The sequence below is a fragment of the Littorina saxatilis genome, linkage group LG5 (assembly GCF_037325665.1).
Source record: "Littorina saxatilis isolate snail1 linkage group LG5, US_GU_Lsax_2.0, whole genome shotgun sequence".
NCBI classification, from domain to species: Eukaryota; Metazoa; Mollusca; class Gastropoda; order Littorinimorpha; family Littorinidae; genus Littorina; species Littorina saxatilis.
The window spans coordinates 6,188,087-6,208,577 of record NC_090249.1 but is presented as its reverse complement, the minus strand read 5'-3'; the positions used below and the strand labels follow the sequence as shown (position 1 = coordinate 6,208,577).

General features: G+C 40.4%; 2 protein-coding genes across 3 annotated transcripts; one reads left to right on the top strand and one right to left on the bottom strand.

The window, feature by feature from the left end:
* Positions 1-53: 53 nt before the first annotated feature.
* On the bottom strand, positions 54-9,149 carry LOC138966175 (ankyrin repeat domain-containing protein 66-like). 2 transcript variants are annotated; one of them, XM_070338305.1, is made up of 4 exons: positions 9,020-9,149; positions 5,651-5,817; positions 2,823-3,051; positions 54-2,457 (listed from the first exon to the last, which is right to left on the bottom strand). In XM_070338305.1, exons 2-4 carry the CDS (start codon positions 5,799-5,801, stop codon positions 2,364-2,366), a joined length of 474 nt encoding a protein of 157 aa, XP_070194406.1. In that variant the 5' UTR covers positions 5,802-5,817; positions 9,020-9,149; the 3' UTR covers positions 54-2,363. The 2 variants fall into 2 exon arrangements, with proteins under 2 accessions (XP_070194406.1, XP_070194407.1); XM_070338306.1 differs by having other exon boundaries at positions 8,888-9,020.
* Positions 9,150-12,423: 3,274 nt separating this feature from the next.
* LOC138966174 (uncharacterized) lies at positions 12,424-20,472 on the top strand. The gene is made up of 9 exons (XM_070338303.1): positions 12,424-12,558; positions 14,690-14,807; positions 15,308-15,348; positions 16,238-16,355; positions 16,791-16,831; positions 18,429-18,546; positions 18,939-18,979; positions 19,675-19,792; positions 20,361-20,472. The coding sequence occupies exons 1-9, from the start codon at positions 12,498-12,500 to the stop codon at positions 20,371-20,373; spliced, it is 669 nt and encodes a 222-aa protein (XP_070194404.1). The 5' UTR covers positions 12,424-12,497; the 3' UTR covers positions 20,374-20,472.
* The last annotated feature ends 19 nt before the right edge of the window (positions 20,473-20,491 follow it).

Sequence of the window (20,491 nt, the reverse complement as noted above, 5' to 3'; positions counted from 1 at the left end):
ACATACATACATACACATGCAATCGCACACACATGAAGACAGAGTCACAGAGATCATGTTTCAGTCTCCTCCACCACTATGTTGAATATATATCTACACATCTTTAGACGAAAATAAATACAGCATACACATGTTAAAACCGATAGTTTGCTTGATGTAAGATTGCAACAACAAATTACTAACTGTATAATAAATAAGAACAGAAAACCAAAAAATAAAAATAAAAATAAATGCATTGATAAATAAAATACATAAATGACTACAAAATTTCAAATAAAAATAACAATAATTATGAATGCTTTTTCTACCTTCGGTGTTTATTGGTGGTTTTTTGTTTTGTTTTTTTGTTGTTGTGTCATTTGTAATACCAGACGTACCCAAGGATGCAAGCGGTCTCGAGTATAAAACAAATCCATGCCAAGACACGCGTACCATAAACGCGGCCGTTAAATCGGCTACAGGTTCCAATAAAATATCCCCATACAACGATAAAATATATCTTGACTTATAGTGTTCGAAGTATGTATTCTCTCCACGTTAAATTACATGTAATTTTAATTCACGCTGATTATTTAATTTATTGAAAGAATCGTCATAAGGTTACACTTCTGTACACCTTAATTTGTCACGTTACGTCAGTCATAATCGTTAGTGCGCATGCGTGCCACATCACGTGATTGCAGCATGCAAATCATATGACGATCAACGCAGTTATATTACTGTAGTAACAATTTAAATGAATTATGAGCCGTTATCAAATTCTTCCCAGACAAAGAAGGCGCTGAAAATCCAATGGTTTCCACGTATGTTCACAGAGAATGACTGCATCGTGAGCAATGTTCTTTGCATGGAATTGTTTTTTTTGAAAATAGTAACCAAAATTTCCCACTAAAGTATGACACACCTACTTTACTAAAGTCGTGAAGAGAAAAAGACATGAATTACACACAGCTTGGTAAGTATTACAGTATTGCACATTCGTATCCGACCATAATTTGCTAAGAAATAATGAATGCAAGGTTAATTTCAAAACTTCGAGTGTCTGAATAATAACTTTTTAAAACAAAAATTACGAGAGTCAAGAAACATTGATGAACAGTATGTGCATCGAACAAAAACAAAACAAAGATACACGTGGAGCGGAAAAAAAGTTAAACTTGGAGGAAGCAGAGACATACATTGTTCTATGTCTCTGGAGGAAGTAAGAGTAAGAATAACTTTGCTGACTGTAATTGACAGAAAATGATATGGTTCTAATTTCGCTCTCATATAAAAGTTTGCACTTTGCTGAGATATGTGTATATCTTTGATGTCTAAGGTGCTGTTTATAAAGATTGAACAACGGTCTCACCAGTCTACTTATATGATTGTTTGATTGTACTCATTAGACCAGATTCTCCAAAATGCCACGTGCCAACATCGTCATTACGAGCACGCTTAATCACACGGCTAAAAATAAACTGATTGAATAAATGCATTAGAATTGCGTCACTAGGACAGCTATTTTAAAGTGTTCCTCTCATTTTCTTTCTCACGCACACAAGTACGTTGGTTTAAAATTATTTCACAGATACCGCAACACGGTGGCCTAGTGGTAAGGCGTCCGCCCCGTGATCGGGAGGTCGTGGGTTCGAACCCCGGCCGGGTCATACCTAAGACTTTAAAATTGGCAATCTAGTGGCTGTTCCGCCTGGCGTCTGGCATTATGGGGTTAGTGCTAGGACTGGTTGGTCCGGTGTCAGAATAATGTGACTGGGTGAGACATGAAGCCTGTGCTGCGACTTCTGTCTTGTGTGTGGCGCACGTTAAATGTCAAAGCAGCACCGCCCTGATATCACCCTTCGTGGTGGACTGGGCGTTAAGCAAACAAACAAACAAAAATATCACAGATAAAAGAAACGTTAATTCAATCAAGCTGGGTTTTGAATGTACATGTAACAAATTCTGTGATAAGTCAGATTACTGGTGTTCAATTTTTGATAAACACCGGGAACGCTCATGGAACATCTGCTAAGGAGGCGCATTGATACACGTGCAACCAGTTTCTGTTAGCTGTGGGGGTCGTTTGCAAGTAGTTAAGACAGAGCGAGCGCAAAACGCCGAGACGATAAAGCATGCGAAGAGATGACGTCGATCGCATGACGGGTTTTACTACGGCTCAGTCAACGCTCATCAACTCAAAGTTTGAAATTGAAGCCTATCAGTGTGTAAATGCGACTATTTTCTAAGGAACTTTCAACTACGTTTCGTGCGGCCTTTGGTTGGCTTGTTATTGGTTGGTTGGTTGGTTGGTTGATTGTTCATCGCAATATTGTTCTTGTGGCCAATACAATATGCAGGCCTACGACTGATGCGGTATGACGTCACGCAGAGCCATTGTCGTCGTCACTAAAATCATCATCCTCTTCCTCAAGAATGCCGCCCGTTTTACGCCTCTCCACCAACTCCGCTTCGGCCCTGAAAGGCATTTACCAAAAATAACCATTATAATAAATTTTAAAAAAAAAATTAAAAAAAAATAATCGCCAAAAAAAACACCAAGGGATTTATGCATGAACAGTGTTGTCTAGCATTCAGTCGAGGAAGTTGTTAAATACAGTAGCGTCAAAAACTACGAGACTCGCTTGGATTGAACTTGAATCGTGGCCCGGCGAATGTCTAACAATAACAGGTGTTGACCCGTGATTTGTAAAAATGTAAAACCGCAAAGCCTCTGTAAATTGACCTCAATTTCAAGACTCCCTCTTTTCGTAGACCTGATTTTCTAAAATAAAAAATGAACTGGATCCGAGGTTTCAAAAAGGGTGTTCCACTGTACTCACTGAAGGAGGTACTTGACGCAGTCGTGATGGCCGTAGATAGAAGCAATGCGCCTGGGCGTGTCACCGAACTTGTCCTTGCGGTCAATGGGCACGAGCGCGGCGTGCAGAGCTCTGAGGGCAGGGATTCTGTTGCTCTCCGCAGCACAATGGGCTGGGGTCCACCCACTCGACGTGCGGGCTGACCCGTCCGCTCCGTACTCCAGGAGCAGGCGGATGCACTCTACATAGCCTGCAACACCACGAGGCTCGATCGTTATGCATGGATAATGAAGGCGCAATGCAGAAGAGCAAAAGTGACTGAGTGTGAGAACGATGAATACAATAAAAAGATTTTTTTTTAAATACTTTGCTTACGTGGGAACGAAGAAGACGAAATCAATAACGGTTTTTTCGTGATGACTTAATCAATACGCTAAATACCTTCATATCCGTTATTTGTTTTGTCTTCTCCGTTTGTTCCGACGTGAGGACAGAATATTTGTTGGTCTTTTTATGAAGGCGCAATGGAAGGATGAAGCTTCTGTCCCACGGGGCTGAGTCCATCAGGGAGTGGTCTTGGTAGTTCGCTAGTTAAAGGCGCAATGGTTTTGGGCTCCATTCATTTATAGTGCGCGGGAAGCCCCACTGGCTCTGTTCTCTGTTACCTTCTGTGCAGTATTGCGTTAGTGTGGTTTAGAGAAGGGACAGCAATAAACGCGGATGACCGCCTTAGACGTGTTTGTTTGTTTGCTTGTGTGTTTGTTTTTTTGTTTGTTTGTTTGTTTGTTTGTTGGTTTGTTGGTTGGTTGGTTGGTTGGTTGGTTGGTTGGTTGATGGTTGGTTGGATGGTTGGTTGGTTGGTTGGGGTTGGGTGGGTTTTTTTTTTTGGGGGGGGGGGGAGGGGCGACTGTTCAGTTCCGATTCGTGAAGATGTTGCTTTTGGGACAGGGAGGGGGAGAGATCAGAGGGCTCCCTAGTGAACCTCCAATCGTCGCCCCGCCCACCCCCAACCCCCTTAAACTCGTAAACAAGCACTGTGCCTCTGTGATATGCCAATATCAAACTCACCCCCACTCCCACCCCACAGGATATAAAAGGCTGTAGGACCTGAAGCTTTCTCTCTTTCTTTTTATATTTAGTCAAGTTTTGACTAAATATTTTAACATCGAGGGGGAATCGAAACGAGGGTCGTGGTGTATGTGCGTGTGTGTGTGCGTGCGTGCGTGTGTGCGTGCGTGTGTGTGTGTGTGTGTGTGTAGAGCGATTCAGACTAAACTACTGGACCGATCTTTATGAAATTTGACATGAGAGTTCCTGGGTATGAAATCCCCATACGTTTTTTTCATTTTTTTGATAAATGTCTTTGATGACGTCATATCCGGCTTTTCGTGAAAGTTGAGGCGGCACTGTCACGCCCTCATTTTTCAACCAAATTGGTTGAAATTTTGGTCAAGTAATCTTCGACGAAGCCCGGGGTTCGGTATTGCATTTCAGCTTGGTGGCTTAAAAATTAATTAATGACTTTGGTCATTAAAAATCTGAAAATTGTAAAAAAAAATAAAAATTTATAAAACGATCCAAATTTACATTTATCGTATTCTCCATCATTTGCTGATTCCAAAAACATATAAATATGTTATATTCGGATTAAAAACAAGCTCTGAAAATTAAATATATAAAAATTATTATCAAAATTAAATTGTCCAAATCAATTTAAAAACACTTTCATCTTATTCCTTGTCGGTTCCTGATTCCAAAAACATATAGATATGATATGTTTGGATTAAAAACACGCTCAGAAAGTTAAAACAAAGAGAGGTACAGAAAAGCGTGCTATCCTTCTTAGCGCAACTACTACCCCGCTCTTCTTGTCAATTTCACTGCCTTTGCCATGAGCGGTGGACTGACGATGCTACGAGTATACGGTCTTGCTGAAAAATGGCAGCTACTTGACTAAATATTGTATTTTCGCCTTACGCGACTTGTTACATTTAGTCAAGTTATGACTAAATGTTTTAACATCGAGGGGGGAATCGAGACGAGGGTCGTGGTGTATGTGTGTGTGTGTGTGTAGAGCGATTCAGACTAAACTACTGGACCGATCTTTATGAAATTTGACATGAGAGTTTCTGGGTATGAAATCCCCGAACGTTTTTTTCTTTTTTTTGATAAATGTCTTTGATGACGTCATATCCGGCTTTTCGTGAAAGTTGAGGCGGCACTGTCACGCCCTCATTTTTCAACCAAATTGGCTGAAATTTTGGTCAAGTAATCTTCGACGAAGCCCGGACTTCGGTATTGCATTTCAGCTTGGTGGCTTAAAAATTAATTAATGACTTTGGTCATTAAAAATCTGAAAATTGTAAAAAAAAATAAAAATTTATAAAACGATCCAAATTTACGTTTATTTTATTCTCCATCATTTGCTGATTCCAAAAACATATAAATATGTTATATTCGGATTAAAAACAAGCTCTGAAAATTAAATATATATACAAATTATTATCAAAATTTTTTTCAAAATCAATTTAAAAACACTTTCATCTTATTCCTTGTCGGTTCCTGATTCCAAAAACATATAGATATGATATGTTTGGATTAAAAACACGCTCAGAAAGTTAAAACGAAGAGAGGGACAGAAAAGCGTGCTATCCTTCTCAGCGCAACGAATACCCCGCTCTTCTTGTCAATTCCACGGGCACTGCCTTTGCCACGGGCGGTGGAGTGACGATGCTACGAGTATACGGTCTTGCTGCGTTGCGTTGCGTTCAGTTTCATTCTGTGAGTTCGACAGCTACTTGACTAAATGTTGTATTTTCGCCTTACGCGACTTGTTTCTTTTTTCTAACCTTTCTGGCAAGCCCAGTGGAGAGCTGTTCTGTTGTGGGTGTCGATGTCTTTGAGGTTGAGGTCATACTTCCCCGATTTGACGTACTCCTCCAGCGCGTCATAGTCTCCTGTCGACGCAGCGTCGTGTAATTCGAGCCCCATTTGCGTCATGATATGAGTGCACGAGCTGTAAACATGTTATGACCTCATACTTTATAGTGACGTAGTGCGGATAAACTTATTATGTTTGCTATGAAAAAGTGATAATAAAAGAATGTGGTAGCAATTTCAAAATGTACATTTGTAAAAATAAAACAAATAAAAATGAAACCTCATCATACACCTGAACACCACACAACTACACCATTTCAGCAACCACATTACAAATTACACCAGTTATTCAAAAAGATGCACTGCCAACTCGTGTCTGCGTATCTAAAGAGACAGTGGTCCATGCACTTCTCCTCTTGTGTATCTAGCTAAGTATTCAGGCAGCTTCAACGACGTATTGTTCAGATTCAGATTCAGTCAAACATAACCCTTTGCTCGTTGCGGCTCTGGTAAGGTGGTACGTAAACATCCACAGGACAACAAACCAGGCTAACAAAAATCAAACAGGCAAGCAAGCGAACAAACAAAAGTTAGTATAACAAAGAGTTCCGTGAAGTTAGAAGCTTCGAAGACCGTTTCCGTAAAACCTTTCTAAAAGGAAACAGCGGTACAACCTATTAGCGATCGTGAACTCTTTCCTCCAACTGAATGGCTTTCTTTTCAATTGAATTTTGTAGGTCGTCTCTAAAGGTCCGGTCATGCAGGAAGCACTTATCATGTTGAAAAATGTCTCTTTGAAGAACTGAAGCGACCTGTGCTTTTTGTGTGGGTTATTTCTATATACCTCCATTCAGGGAATATATTATCATTCAAACAATCCAAGTCAAGTTGAGTGTGACACCGTTTTTGTGAAAAGGAACTAGCGGCGAAAGAAGGTGCGACGTTTTCTATTTGCTCTTTCTGCATTCAACACGGGTTGACAAATAGGGACTCCGCCCCAACTTTTAGAAGAAGAATAAATCCCAAGTCAATCATATTATATATATATAGGCTTGCTTGAGTTTTTTTTTAATTATCGATTTGTGAGCGCCAGAGAGAAAACGACTGGGGGAAGCGGGAGGTGGGTAGGGCAGGCAGAGAAAAAGACACACAGATCGTAGGCTAATGATACTGGGGTGAGGGCGGGAGGGGGTGTGCGAGTTGTATTAGAAAGCAGGGGGAGAGCTCCCCCCCCTTCCCCCACCTCCCCCCCATACACACACGCACACTGTTATGAGACAGACAGACAGACAGTTTGTGAGCCTCCATCTCTTGGACAATACCAGTGTCCATTAATTTTAAATGAACACTCATCCCCGTGAAAACAATCTGACTCACCATCTCAGAACTGGTCAGGCTTTTGCATGGAATAAGACAATCCCTCCACTTGGTCACATACCACAAATGAACAGCCTGGGTACTATTAATTTTGTGCGACGTGGGAATTGTTTGATGAATTAAATTCGTAAAAGTCACTGATGGCATTTTAAGGAATTATTTCATCAAAAACGGCTAAAGCACCACATAACTTTTGGTATGTGTCAAAGTGGAAGGATCGTCGTATTCCATGTAAAAGCCTGAGTCCAGATCTGAGATGGTGACCCCAACTGTGTCGATAAGAAGGACTTAAACTTGGTTTTCAATTAGTGCCGCCCGGTGTATTTGGAGACATGTACGTACGTTTAACATTGCGTGGAATATCAGTTCAGGAAAACATACGATCTGAAGTTTTATATATTCTGACAAGCCGCCGTTTGGTACGAGGATATCTACGCTTTTTGTTCTTAACAAAAAAGTTTCATCACGTAAGAAAACACTGTTGCGGTTGTTTGATCGTACTCTAGCTTATTGTCGATGACTCACTGCTTGGTATAATTCCTTTATTGTATTGTATGCAATTAGGCTGTTCCTGTGCGTAAAGTGCTTTTGAAGGTGGGCACACGTGCTTTCTTTTGTTTATCAAAATAAGTCGCTTCTACTTAAAAACTTTACAAAGAATCCTGATGGCAGAAAACAAACGCTTTGAACTAAGCAATTCGGGAATGAAGCCACATGCCTAATCAATAGTTTTCTCAAAAATGTGTTTAGAAATACACTGAAAACGCAGTGTTGTTTTGATCCACGGAGCTTTATCGCGAGAGGAGTTAGTATCACTCACCTGAATTACATCAAAATGCTTGGTTCAATAAAGAAAGAAAAAATACTTCCAGCAGTGTTTCAGACCATGCAAACTGAGCTAAATTGGTGGAAGAAAGTTTATTATCCTACATACGTGAGAGAGACACTCGTGAGATAATAATCGTTCAAATCACACGTGTGTATATCATGTAAATGAGGTCATGTCAAGCAAGTCTGATACGTAGGGACCTGTTTTTTCACTGCTTATGATGTCAAAGTCACCGAGACAAACGTCATTATAGAAAACAAAAATTGCGCTCGCTAATTACCCTCGATGAATTGTTAGAACTAACACGTCACGCCACACTTTGAGAGTGACGTTTCTTTCCTTTGACGTTATAGGTTGCACGAGGCTTTAGAAGAGATCGAGGTTCCAAAACAAGCGTCTTCAATTTAGCTGCCTCGACTGCAGGACATTTTCAGTAAAAGACACGTAACTACAGTATGTAGGATAAACAGAATACTACATGGCTTGCTGTTTCGTACCAGATTTACACTCGTTACTTTTTCAAATAGTGAACAGCTCGCTTTCGCTCGCAGTTCAATATTTTTTTTTTTTTAAAACTCGTGTAAATCTGGTACGACACAGCAACCCATGTATTATTCTCTATTTCACATACCTTCAGGGTGACGGTTGACTATTTTCAAGTCAAAGAGAGTAACCTATTTCCAGCGCCTCTACTCATTGTTTGCTTGTCACAATGCAATAATTAAAAGTCTTCACTACGCAATGAATAACACGTTTATTACATTTGCTGGCGGCTCGCTTGAACGGTATGTCGTGCAGAATATGAATACACTATCAACAATAGAAGTATTTGACTGTTGTCCAGAAATAATAATACACATATTGTCACAGAACAATGTTGACAATGACGACAATGACATCATTCACGATTGCACTGCATGTACCTGATAGGTCCGAGTGAGAAGCCAAGACAATATCGATACACCTCAACAAAATCCCTCAAGAAATCGATCTTTCTCACCTTTCTCCTCAGTCAAAACCCCTAAACCGATAATCACACACACAGATAACTACATACTCTCAAAGTTAATCCGTATTGAAATATAGACTCCTGCAAAAAATAGCAGAAGTAAATATGGAAGGCTTTACGCACCTCTCCGAGTAGAGAACGCCTCTCTGGGCTTCCCTCGCAACCAGTATGGCGCGCGCTTTGTTCGCTGTCACTGCCGTGCGAGATCGAAGTGGTGGCGATCGGAATTCGTTTAATAGGCGCTTGTCGTTAGTATCTGGTTCGACTTTCTGTTGACAAGAGGTGTCCATACCGCCTCATTGGTACTGATGTGCTTTGTTTTTGCTCTGACTTTTCCATGCCAATGACCTTCTTCTTTGTTCATGCGCTGAAACTCCAACGGTTTTTAACGTGAATGACCTCTTTTACCCTGCCCATTCAGGCAGCCATGCGGCTTTCGGGGGATGCATTCTTGGTATTTTCGTGTTTCTATAACCCACCAAACTCTGACATGGATAACAGAATATTTTTCTCGCGAGTACACACGACTGAAGGGGGATAAGGCACCAGCAGGACCTGGGAGATTAGAAAAATCTCCACCCTCAACCCACCAGGCGCGGTCGGGATTCGATCCCATGACCTTCCGCTTGGTATGCCGACGTATTAACCACTAGGCCATTGCGCCCGTCTCCTGCCAGGAGGAAAGGCAGGCGGCGATGGGGGGGGGGGGGGGGGGGGGGGCAGGCGGGGAGGGGGGGGGGGGTGATCGGACGAACATGCATAGCGGGATAGTTCTTTTTAGATCGCGCTTTGTGTTGAAGACTAGGGATGGCACTGTTTTAAATATATACCCACCTTCCAACCAAAACTGAACACTGCCCGTGGTGGCTGCTTTCTGTTGAAAATTTTACTGAATAAATTTTGCGGAGCAGATTTATATATTTGTTAACCAATGTCAAATACCTGTGTTCTCCAAGCAGGTAAAACGCATTAGTCAGTTTTGCATTTTTTTCGCTAAGCTCGCACATTTTATAACACGGAAGTTCTGGGCAATGCAACACATGTCAAGCGCCTGTGATTCCGAGCGATTGTGGTGACGTCAGTGATAAACCTGTTCAAGCTGGTACCGCCGCCTTGGGGTCAAAAGTCAACGTGGGTCAGAGTGCACGACTTTCTATAGGCGATTGTGACTAACGTTGTTCCGCGATCCGTACCGAACAGAATTGTTTGCTGTTGCGGTAAAGTTATGAGTCTTGAATACAGTGTGGAAAGGTTATAAGGGCCGGAGACCGGGGATTTCTATACTTGATCAGGGACTGTAGAGTACACAGTCTGTATACTCTACATTCTCTCTGACTTAATTCAGTTGGTGCCTCTGAGCATTTTGACAATTCCCTTTTTTTCCTATTCTAGTGCACTCGAGGAGGGCTCGGACATCTGATTAAATTCGAAACGTCCACAACCTGACAGCTTGTCGAGGCACGGTGTGTGGCGTGGAAAGTTGGATGAGTAAAACATCTAGTTCAAGCAGCTCCACAGAAGACACACTGTCAAGAACAACTGAAAACACATGCCCACACTGACGTGCACACATTAACTCAGTGCACACACTCACTCACACACACACACACACACACACACACACACACACACACACACACACACACACACACACACACACACACTAACACACACCGCCACTGACACACACGCGCTGGCACGCCGCGGCACACACACGAGCCCGCACACTGACACGAGCGCACACAAACACACACACACACAAACACACACACACACTGGAAAAACGACTGACAGATACACAGACTCTCTCTCTCTCTCTCTCTCTCTCTCTCTCTCTCTCTCTCTCTCTCTCTCTCTCTCTCTCTCTCTCTCTTCAGTGGCATAATTAAACGCTTTTTGTTGACGACCGGTACAAATAAGGGGACAAATAAACTTCAGAATCATCAAAAATCAAACAAATGTCTTGAAAGGTACACGAGTTCGTACATGGTAGTCCTCTGACCTTTGATACCGTCAGCAGGTCCTTAAATGACCTTATGATGTACCAGTTTTCCTTATCTTTAATGCAGACTTATAGAAAGCTGGAACAACTTTTAAGTACTATATTACTGACAACAGGAATATGATCTACAAGTTCCTATCCCCCTACATTGGCTCTGTCGACGCTCGTTTTAACCACTTCCTTCCCTTTTCATAATAAACCGACCATAGAGCGTCGTCGTCCCGAACTAAATCTTCAAAATCTCCAAAAGCGTTTGGAATTCTGGTTGGCTCAATTGGTACAGAGCTCGACCACTAATTTTGACCCGTTGGTCACGAGGTCGAATCGCTTAACTGGCCCGGGCAAGAATATTTGTTTTTTATTTTTAAATGTTTCGAATTAATTTTTTGAACTCGTAATCCTTGTATTTTATTCATGTTTACTTCATTCCAAAGGTTTGAGTGGTGTGTTGAAAATCGAATTTATCAAAGCGTTGCAAAATTATCGAGTTCTTCCAGTGAACGATTTCCACAGAATTACCCATTCTATTTTTAGTAACACCGCCTTCTGGGAAAATAATGCCCTATGGCCGATTTTATTCTCCGCGCGTCGACTGTATCATGTATGTAATGTTCGTAGACTACTTCTAATAATAATGTACTTCTGTACTAACTCAATTCAAAACTCCAAGAGTGGCGTGCCTGGCCATGTGGTCGAAGTGAACTACATTTACATAACTTCACGTGCGATGTAACGTGTTCGTGTGTAATGCACTATGCACTATAAGGTCATTCTTCAACCAGTTTTGTCTGATTTTGTCATTTAAGTAGTATTGTATATGTTATTTTTGTTGGCTTATTACCTCTAGTTTTACTTCAATTCTGCAGTTAATGATTGGGTGTGTGTGGGCTCTGACACCTCCGCCAACAAAGTCTTAATCTAAATCTCTTTTTCTTTTAGTGCTAATGACTGGTAAAGCTTTGCATTTTCTTGTGGAAAGGAATCTGAACTACTATTAGTAAAATGTTAATTTCTTGAACTCAGTTTTACACAAAGCATACCTTGGGCCAGTTTCAAGATGATTGTATGTATGGAAGTGTATATTGCCAATTTATTTTGTTTGGTTGTATAGTATTGTTGTATTTGTCCGCTCAATTTGTATACATTTATTAACTGTCTGATTTGTTACCTTTTTTTTTGTTAAAATTATATCTTTGTTTCAAAGCCCTCTGGGCCCAAAACAATAAAATACTTGACTTGACTTCACTTGGTTATCAACAGTTTGCCCCTACGTATAACGGCGTTTAATCAAGAGTTCAAGACAACGTGAGGACGTAAGTCAGAGATTGGAGTCACAAACATATAACAAACTAAAATTATGTTTTTCTGCAGCACCTATGAAAGTAGGTCAGCAGGTAACGAAACACCGAAATCTTATCAAATATTAAAAACTAAAAACGAACACAGTGACGTCATTGCGTTCCTTCAAAAGTCAATGAATATTCATAAAACGCGGTCTACATTTTTGGTGTATAAAAGTCAAGACTAGCGTGTACACCTGTCACTTTTCTTGCTGTCTTTGACTCGCTGTTCTCTTGTTCTTGGTCAGTGTCTGGCACCATGTTCTGCAAAGTCATCGTTCTTCTTCTGGCACTGGGCTGCAGCCTGGCTGATCAGAATGGTAGGTGACATTTGAATTACTGTTTTTTGTGCTTATGTTTGTTTGTTTGTTTGTTTGTTTGCTTAACGCCCAGCCGACCACGAAGGGCCATATCAGGGCGGTGCAGCTTTGACATATAACGTGCGCCACACACAAGACAGAAGTCGCAGCACAGGCTTCATGTCTTACCCAGTCACATTATTCTGACACCGGACCAACCAGTCCTAGCACTAACCCCATAATGCCAGACGCCAGGCGGAGCAGCCACTAGATTGCCAATTTTAAAGTCTTAGGTATGACCCGGCCGGGGTTCGAACCCACGACCTCCCGATCACGGGGCGGACGCCTTACCACTAGGCCAACCGTGCCGGTGTGCTTATGTTCCAGATTGGGTTTTACATTTCGTCGTCGTGGTGGAATTTTGGCGTAACTAGTTTTAAACAGCTTTCCAGAAGGAAAAGACGAATTATTTTTTATTATGAAATAGTGTGTATATTTATTACGAGCTACGCCAAAATTCCACGACGACATCGATTTGTTATTTTAAAACAATATGTGTGTCTCCTCTTTGGTTTTCTTTTCTTTTAAAATAATTTTTCCGGGCATGTAACATTCTGATTCAAGTAGACATTACAATTTTGTTTTACCAAAAACATGTATTTATTCAAATTGCAATGTCAGCCTTGAAAAAGTAGTTGCATTTTATTTACTTATTTATTTATTTGTTACAATTGTTGGGTTGTTCTGGAGGTTTTTGTGTGTGTATGAGGCTTTTCTGTTTGTTTGTTTTCTTGTTAGAGCTAGCTGTACGTGCTCTACAAATGACGCGCTGGAAATTTTTCCGAAGAAAAAGACAAGAAAATTGACGGGCAATTAACGCAATATAACTTCCTTTTTCGTACGCTGTGGCGAGAAAAAATCTGGAAAAGATTATGTGTTCAATCTACATGTAGCCTACACACTATTTATAAAATGTACACATTTATAACCTCTTCAATCTCGTTCATTTTGATGATAATGATAAGGAAATGGAAATGATGAAGATGATATTAAAAACTTAATTGGAAATGATGAAGATGGTAATGAATAGTTTATTGGAAATGATGAATATGAAAGTGAATAGTTAATTCAAAATGATGAAGATGATAGTGAATAGTTAATTCAAATTGATGAAGATGATAGTGAATAGTTAATTCAAAATGATGAAGATGATAGTGAACAGTTAATTCAAAATGATGAAGATGATAGTGAATAGTTAATTCAAAATGATGAAGATGATAGTGAATAGTTAATTGGAAATGATGAAGATGATAGTGAATAGTTAATTCAAAATGATGAAGATGATAGTGAATAGTTAATTCAAATTGATGAAGATTATAGTGAATAGTTAATTGGAAATGATGAAGATGATAGTGAATAGTTAATTCAAAATGATGAAGATGATAGTGAACAGTTAATTCAAAATGATGAAGATGATAGTGAATAGTTTATTGGAAATGATGAATATGAAAGTGAATAGTTAATTCAAAATGATGAAGATGATAGTGAATCGTTAATTCAAAATGATGAAGATGATAGTGAATAGTTAATTGAAAATTATGAAGATGATAGTGAACATTCAAAATGATGAAGATGATAGTGAATAGTTAATTCAACATGATGAAGATGATAGTGAACAGTTAATTCAAAATGATGAAGATGATAGTGAATCGTAAATTCAAAATGAGGAAGATGATAGTGAACAGTTAATTCAAAATGATGAAGATGATAGTGAATCGCTAATTGAAAATGATGAAGATGATAGTGAATAGTTAATTCAAAATAATGAAGATGATAGTGAATAGTTAATTGAAAATTATGAAGATGATAGTGAATAGTTAATTGAAAATGATGAAGATGATAGTGAATGGTGAATTGAAAAGGATGAAGATGATAGTGAATAGTGAAGCGCATAGTGCTTTTAGTTATGCGCTATAGAAATCTCCTTAATAAATAAATAAATTGAAAAGGATGAAGATGATAGTGAATAGGAGGAGGAGTCGAATATCAAATGAAAATTGAAATGCTCGTAACGTTGACCATAAAGATGGGTTTTATTATTTTTATTTTATGTTTTATTTATTTTGTTGTTGTTGTTGTTGTTGTGGCTCAGCTGGCTGCCTGTTCGACGGTACTAATTACGCCAAGGGCGACAAGATCATTATCCAGCCCTACCTGGCAGAGCTGACTTGTCTGGGAAACAACTTGTATTCTGAAGTCACTTCTCTTGGGTATGTATGGGTATTATTCGTTAGAGCACACAGGATCATATATATCATCAGAGAAAAATACCCTAGCAGTACACGATTCGCACACCCATATAGTGACAGCCAGCCAGCCAGCCAGCCAGCCAGCCAGACACGCACGCACGCACGCACGTACACACGCACGTACGGCACGCACGCACGCACGGCGCACGCGGCACGCACACACACACACACACACACACACACACACACACACACACGTCCCACAAACTTTGATTCCTCGAACACGGTAAAACGTTCAACAAGTACATGTACTTCTTTTATACAGACACTGTTTTATACATGTATACTCCTTTCAATTGTTGACAGAAAATAGCTTTCTTGTTGCAGGGATAGTTTACCAGATACAACTCTTTTCAGTTGATTGGACTTTTGACGGACTGTGGTATTCTTCTCTCAATCAGTATCGTTGAGGGTCTGAAAGATTCAACTTTACATTTAGGAAGTTTCTTCTGTCGTTGCAGAGGAGTGAGTCCCAAGCAGACTCGTGATGTTGATGGTCAAAGTAAGTACATAATTTCATTTTTAATACTTTATTGTCCCATCGCTGGAAAATTCGGGTGGCTTCCTCCCAATGGAAAGCTAGCAGCAACAGAGTCGCGCTACCCAGGTGTGTGCGTGTTTAGGTGTAATCAGTCACCTGCACGTATGGCAGAATGACCGAGGTCTTTTACGTGACACAACGGTGACACGGGGGTGGAATATGGATACCCCCTCTGAGTCTGCACATCAAGTTAACCCGTGTCCGTCCCGGCCCCGATTCGAACCCGTGACTCTAGGATCAAATCAAATCAAATCAAATTTTATTTTACGAGGGTCAAGTTGTGGCATAAGCATTACAAACGAGCTTTTTTTCAACCAGCCCTCGCCCAGAGTATCATCTGTCATTGACTGTCTGCAGTATTTGCTTCTTCTTAGTTAATTGACTGAAACTCCCACAATTTGTTCGCGTATGACCGTTTTTACCCCGACATCCATGCAGCCATACGCCGCTTTCGGTGGATGCATGCTTGGTATTTTTGTGTTTCCATAACCCACGGAACTCTGACTGACATGAAGTATACGGGATCTTTTCCGTGCGCACTTGGCCTTGTGCTTGCGTGTACACACGAAGGGGGATGAGGCACTAGCAGATCTGCACAAAAGTTGACCCGGGAGATCGAAAAAATATGCACCCTTAACCCAACAGGCGCGGCCGGGATTCGAACGGACACGACTACCTTTCGCTCAGGAGACAGGCGCCTTATCCACAAAGCCATTACGCGCGCGTGCAGTATTTGCTTCTCTTTTTTTGCGGTTTAAATCGCATTGAAGACATATCAAGAAAAGTATTCTTTGTCTTGTATATTTAACCTACACATTAAACAGTTTATGCTGTCTTTTTTCTGTCATAGCTGGCTGTCTGCTTGACGGTACTGTGTACGCCAAGGGCGACAAGATCATTATCCAGCCCTGCCTGGCAGAGTTGACTTGTCTTGGGAATAATGATTATTCTGAAATTACTTCTCTGGGGTATTTATTACGCAAACTCTTTCTTACACACACACGGACACACAAACAGACACATACATTCAGCCAGACACACATACACTCCCACACATTGACACACACGCGCACGCACACACTCACACACACACCACACACACGCGCACGCACACACTCACACACACACACACTCTCTCTCTCTCACTGACACACACACACTGACACACACTCATGCACGCACACACACTCACACAATCTCGTACTGAGTGTGGCCTCGCCCTCCATATCCTGATCGCGTAGTTGTGCTTGTGTGCCACGCAGCTTTCACACGTGTGAGTGTGTATGACTATGAGTGTGTGTGAAAAACAGTTCCAACGGAAAACACTGTGCACATGTTATTACTCAATTATATACTCGTGTAAGGTGTTTTTACATTTATAATAAATGCCATTTCTGTTTCAGAGGACAATGCCCAAAACAAACTCGTGACGTGGATGGACAGAGTGAGTTATGGTTCTTTAGTTGTTATTCATTTAGATTTGTATTTATTTATCTTATTGTTATGTTTTTCATTCTGTTGCGCTTTATTCCCAATGCCTGGGTGCGCGCGCGCGTGTGTGTGTGTGTGTGTGTGTGTGTGTGTGCGTGTGTGTGTGCATGAGTGTTTGTGCGTGCGTGCATATGTGTGTGCGTGTGTGCCTGTATGTTGGTCTTACGGCCGTCTGTGTCACTGAGTGTGCATGAGCCTGCGTACGAGTAAATGTATGGAAAGCCGTTTGGCTCATAACCATTACACGTGTAAAAAATTATTAGTACACGTGTAATAAATAATTAATACACGTGTAATTAATGATTAATACACGTGTAATAAAAATGTCATACACGTGTACGAAATGATCATTAAATACACGCGTAATAAACATTTCTTACACGTGCATGAAATATTTATTACACGTGTATTTAATCATTTCTTACACGTGTATGAAATATTTATTACACGTGTATTTAATCATTATGCTATTCCATAGCATAAGAAAAAAGATAAATTACACGTGCAATAAGAAATAAATACACGTGTATTAATCATTTATTACACGTGTATTTATGATTTATTACACGTGTAATGGTTATAACCATTACACGTCAGTGTAAAAAATGATTAGTACACGTGTAATAAATAATTAATACACGTGTAATTAATTATTAAAGGCACAGTGCAGCTCACAGCCTTCGTTTTACGTTTTTGTTGCAGCTGAGTGCATTTACAGTTCAAAAATCCTCCTATGGTAGTAAAACAAACCCAAAAATACCCAACGACGACATCTGTGAAGCTCGACAGTTTCTTGTTCACGCGAGTGCATAAATTAACCTAGTTATTACGTGGTGTTTGGTTGGAGTTCGATTCAACTGAGTGATTCCGGCCTCCATTTTGTTTTACACAAACTCATGATGACGTCTGACATAATTTGCTAGTGACGTGTCTTTTTGTGCATGATGTGGTGATCTACCTGATCTAAATTTAGATCCAAAAATAGGCCAAGACCAGCCGGGCCCGAGTACGAAATTAATTCATAAAAAAATCGCAGTTCTTGACTCTTTGGGTGCAAGTCAATGAAACTTGGTAGTTCTTCTAATGGATAGCTGCCTGAGGTATGACTAAAAGCCCCCTGCAGGGGCTCCGTGCACCTGGATTTGACTAGTTCAGTACCTTTAATACACGTGTAATAAAAATGTCATACACGTGTACGAAATGATCATTAAATACACGCGTAATAAACATTTCTTACACGTGCATGAAATATTTATTACACGTGTATTTAATCATTTCTTACACGTGTATGAAATATTTATTACACGTGTATTTAATCATTATGATATTCCATAGCATAAGAAAAAAGATAAATTACACGTGCAATAAGAAATAAATACACGTGTATTAATAATTTATTACACGTGTATTTATAATTTATTACACGTGTAATGGTTATGAGCCAAACGGCTTTCCATATAAATGCGTGCGCCTTAGTGCTTGTTTGTAAGTGAATGGATGAGCCAACTAAAAATGCAACGCAGAAACTGACAATGGTTTTATTCCTGTAGCTGGCTGTCTGTTTGACGGTACTGTGTACGCCACGGGTGACAAGATCATTATCCAGCCCTGCCTGGCAGAGTTGACTTGTCAGGGAAACAACGCTTATACTGAAGTTACTGCTCTGGGGTATGTAATATATTGGGACACACACCGACAAGCAGTGAAAAGGCCTGCCAACACACACACACTATGATACGCACGCGCACACACATGGGCGTACACACACAAGCACACACAGGCTTGCACACTCCGACAAACACATCCTTTCTCTGTATGTGTAACCCCCACCCCTTCAAACATAATTGCATGCGATCACACACAATTTGGTGCACGCCTCTCTTACCCCCTAACCCCTTCTTCCGTTTCTCTTTCTTTCATCTGTCTTCTGGCCTCTCTGACACTCTATGATAACTTGTATCACAGATAGACTACCAACATTGACTTCCACACCTTGTGCTTACCATTTGTTCCCCGACAGTGTGATACATGTAATGACAAGCCTTGTGTCTTTGTTACAGAGGGGTGTGCCCCAAGCAGACACGAGACGTGGACGGCCAGAGTAAGTCAAGTAAAGTCCCTGTCGCTGATATAGCTGTTATCATTTTGTGCAGCCACTCAGTAGGAGACATTGCAATACCCATGCTCATCAACACACACGGCACACTTGGCGCGCACACTCACAAACGAACGAACACACACACACACACACACACACACACACACACACACTCAAACAACCTCCCTTCTTCTCTCTCTCTTTGTTCCATTTTTCAGAACAAGAAAAAAAAGAAAAACCGCCAAAAATACTCTGTCACATTCTTCTTCCTCTCCACTCTTTTCTTATTTACTTGAATAATCCTGGCTTTCCTCTCTGTGTAGCTCACGCGATTGTCGTTCACGTATTAGAAATGAAAGTGTACATGTACAACAAACGGTAACACTAGTATTAATAAGGGAACCTAACTGTCCATGTATATGTATGTGCATATGCATCAAGTAAGAAATGGTGAGCTGTCAAGCAGTTACCTCCCATCAAATAAAACAACTTGGAAATTAGATCGATATTTGGTTGTCCCAAACTTGTGATTCCACCAAAAAAAGGCTGACTTTTCTGGACATTGTCAAGGTCACTATTCAGAGGTTGTGCGTTCTTACAATAGAATTGTATGATGCATTATACAATAGTATTGTTAGTTAGTGAAACCTCTGAATAGCTTATAACCATAATGACTCGACTGCTTTGTTTTCTTGTAGCTGGCTGTCTGTATGACGGTACTATGTATGCCAAGGGTGACAAGATCATTATCCAGCCCTGCCTGGCAGAGTTGACGTGCGAGGGCAACAACAACTACTCTGAAATTACAGAACTGGGGTGAGTAGCATATGGAAATTCGCTTCATTGGACACTTGGGCTTCAACAGTAAACATATCTTTACTGTCTCAAGCGATAGAATTTTATAGAATTGAGGTAAATTAACACATATTTTGAAACATCTGACAAGTTCTTAGGATGTGTTTGGGTGTACTTACTAAAGTATCACTCATATGAAGATACAATGGACACATTTTGGAAATAACTGAGGTTTGGGGGGTTGTGGAAGTGTAGCTTTCCCTTGGAAACAATGAGGCAAGCTACACATGATATTGTAGGCTTGTCTCAGTGTTGCTATGTAAAATAAAAAGGGGGAAGCAACTCTTCCAAAACCCATACAAACTTGACCGATATTTCTGAACGCCTATTTCCGTCAGAAAATCATCAGTCTATAAATGTGAATACTACCAGGCTTCATGCAAAACTATTGTTAAACTTTCCCCTAAAATGATCCTGTGAAAGAAAAATCATCCATATATATATGTAATTCATTTGGAACAGATCAACAAAATATAGGAGCACTGTCAAATCTTGTATCCTTCGTACAGTGTTTTCTGGTGTTTTTCAGTGGCCAGTGTTAGGTGAAAGACTGAAGCAGAAGATCAACACTCACAGAGGTTCAGGACCCTCCCTGATGAGTGTGAACTTGATCTGTAAAAATTAAATATTTTGTATTTCAATGTGCCTCATGTGATATTT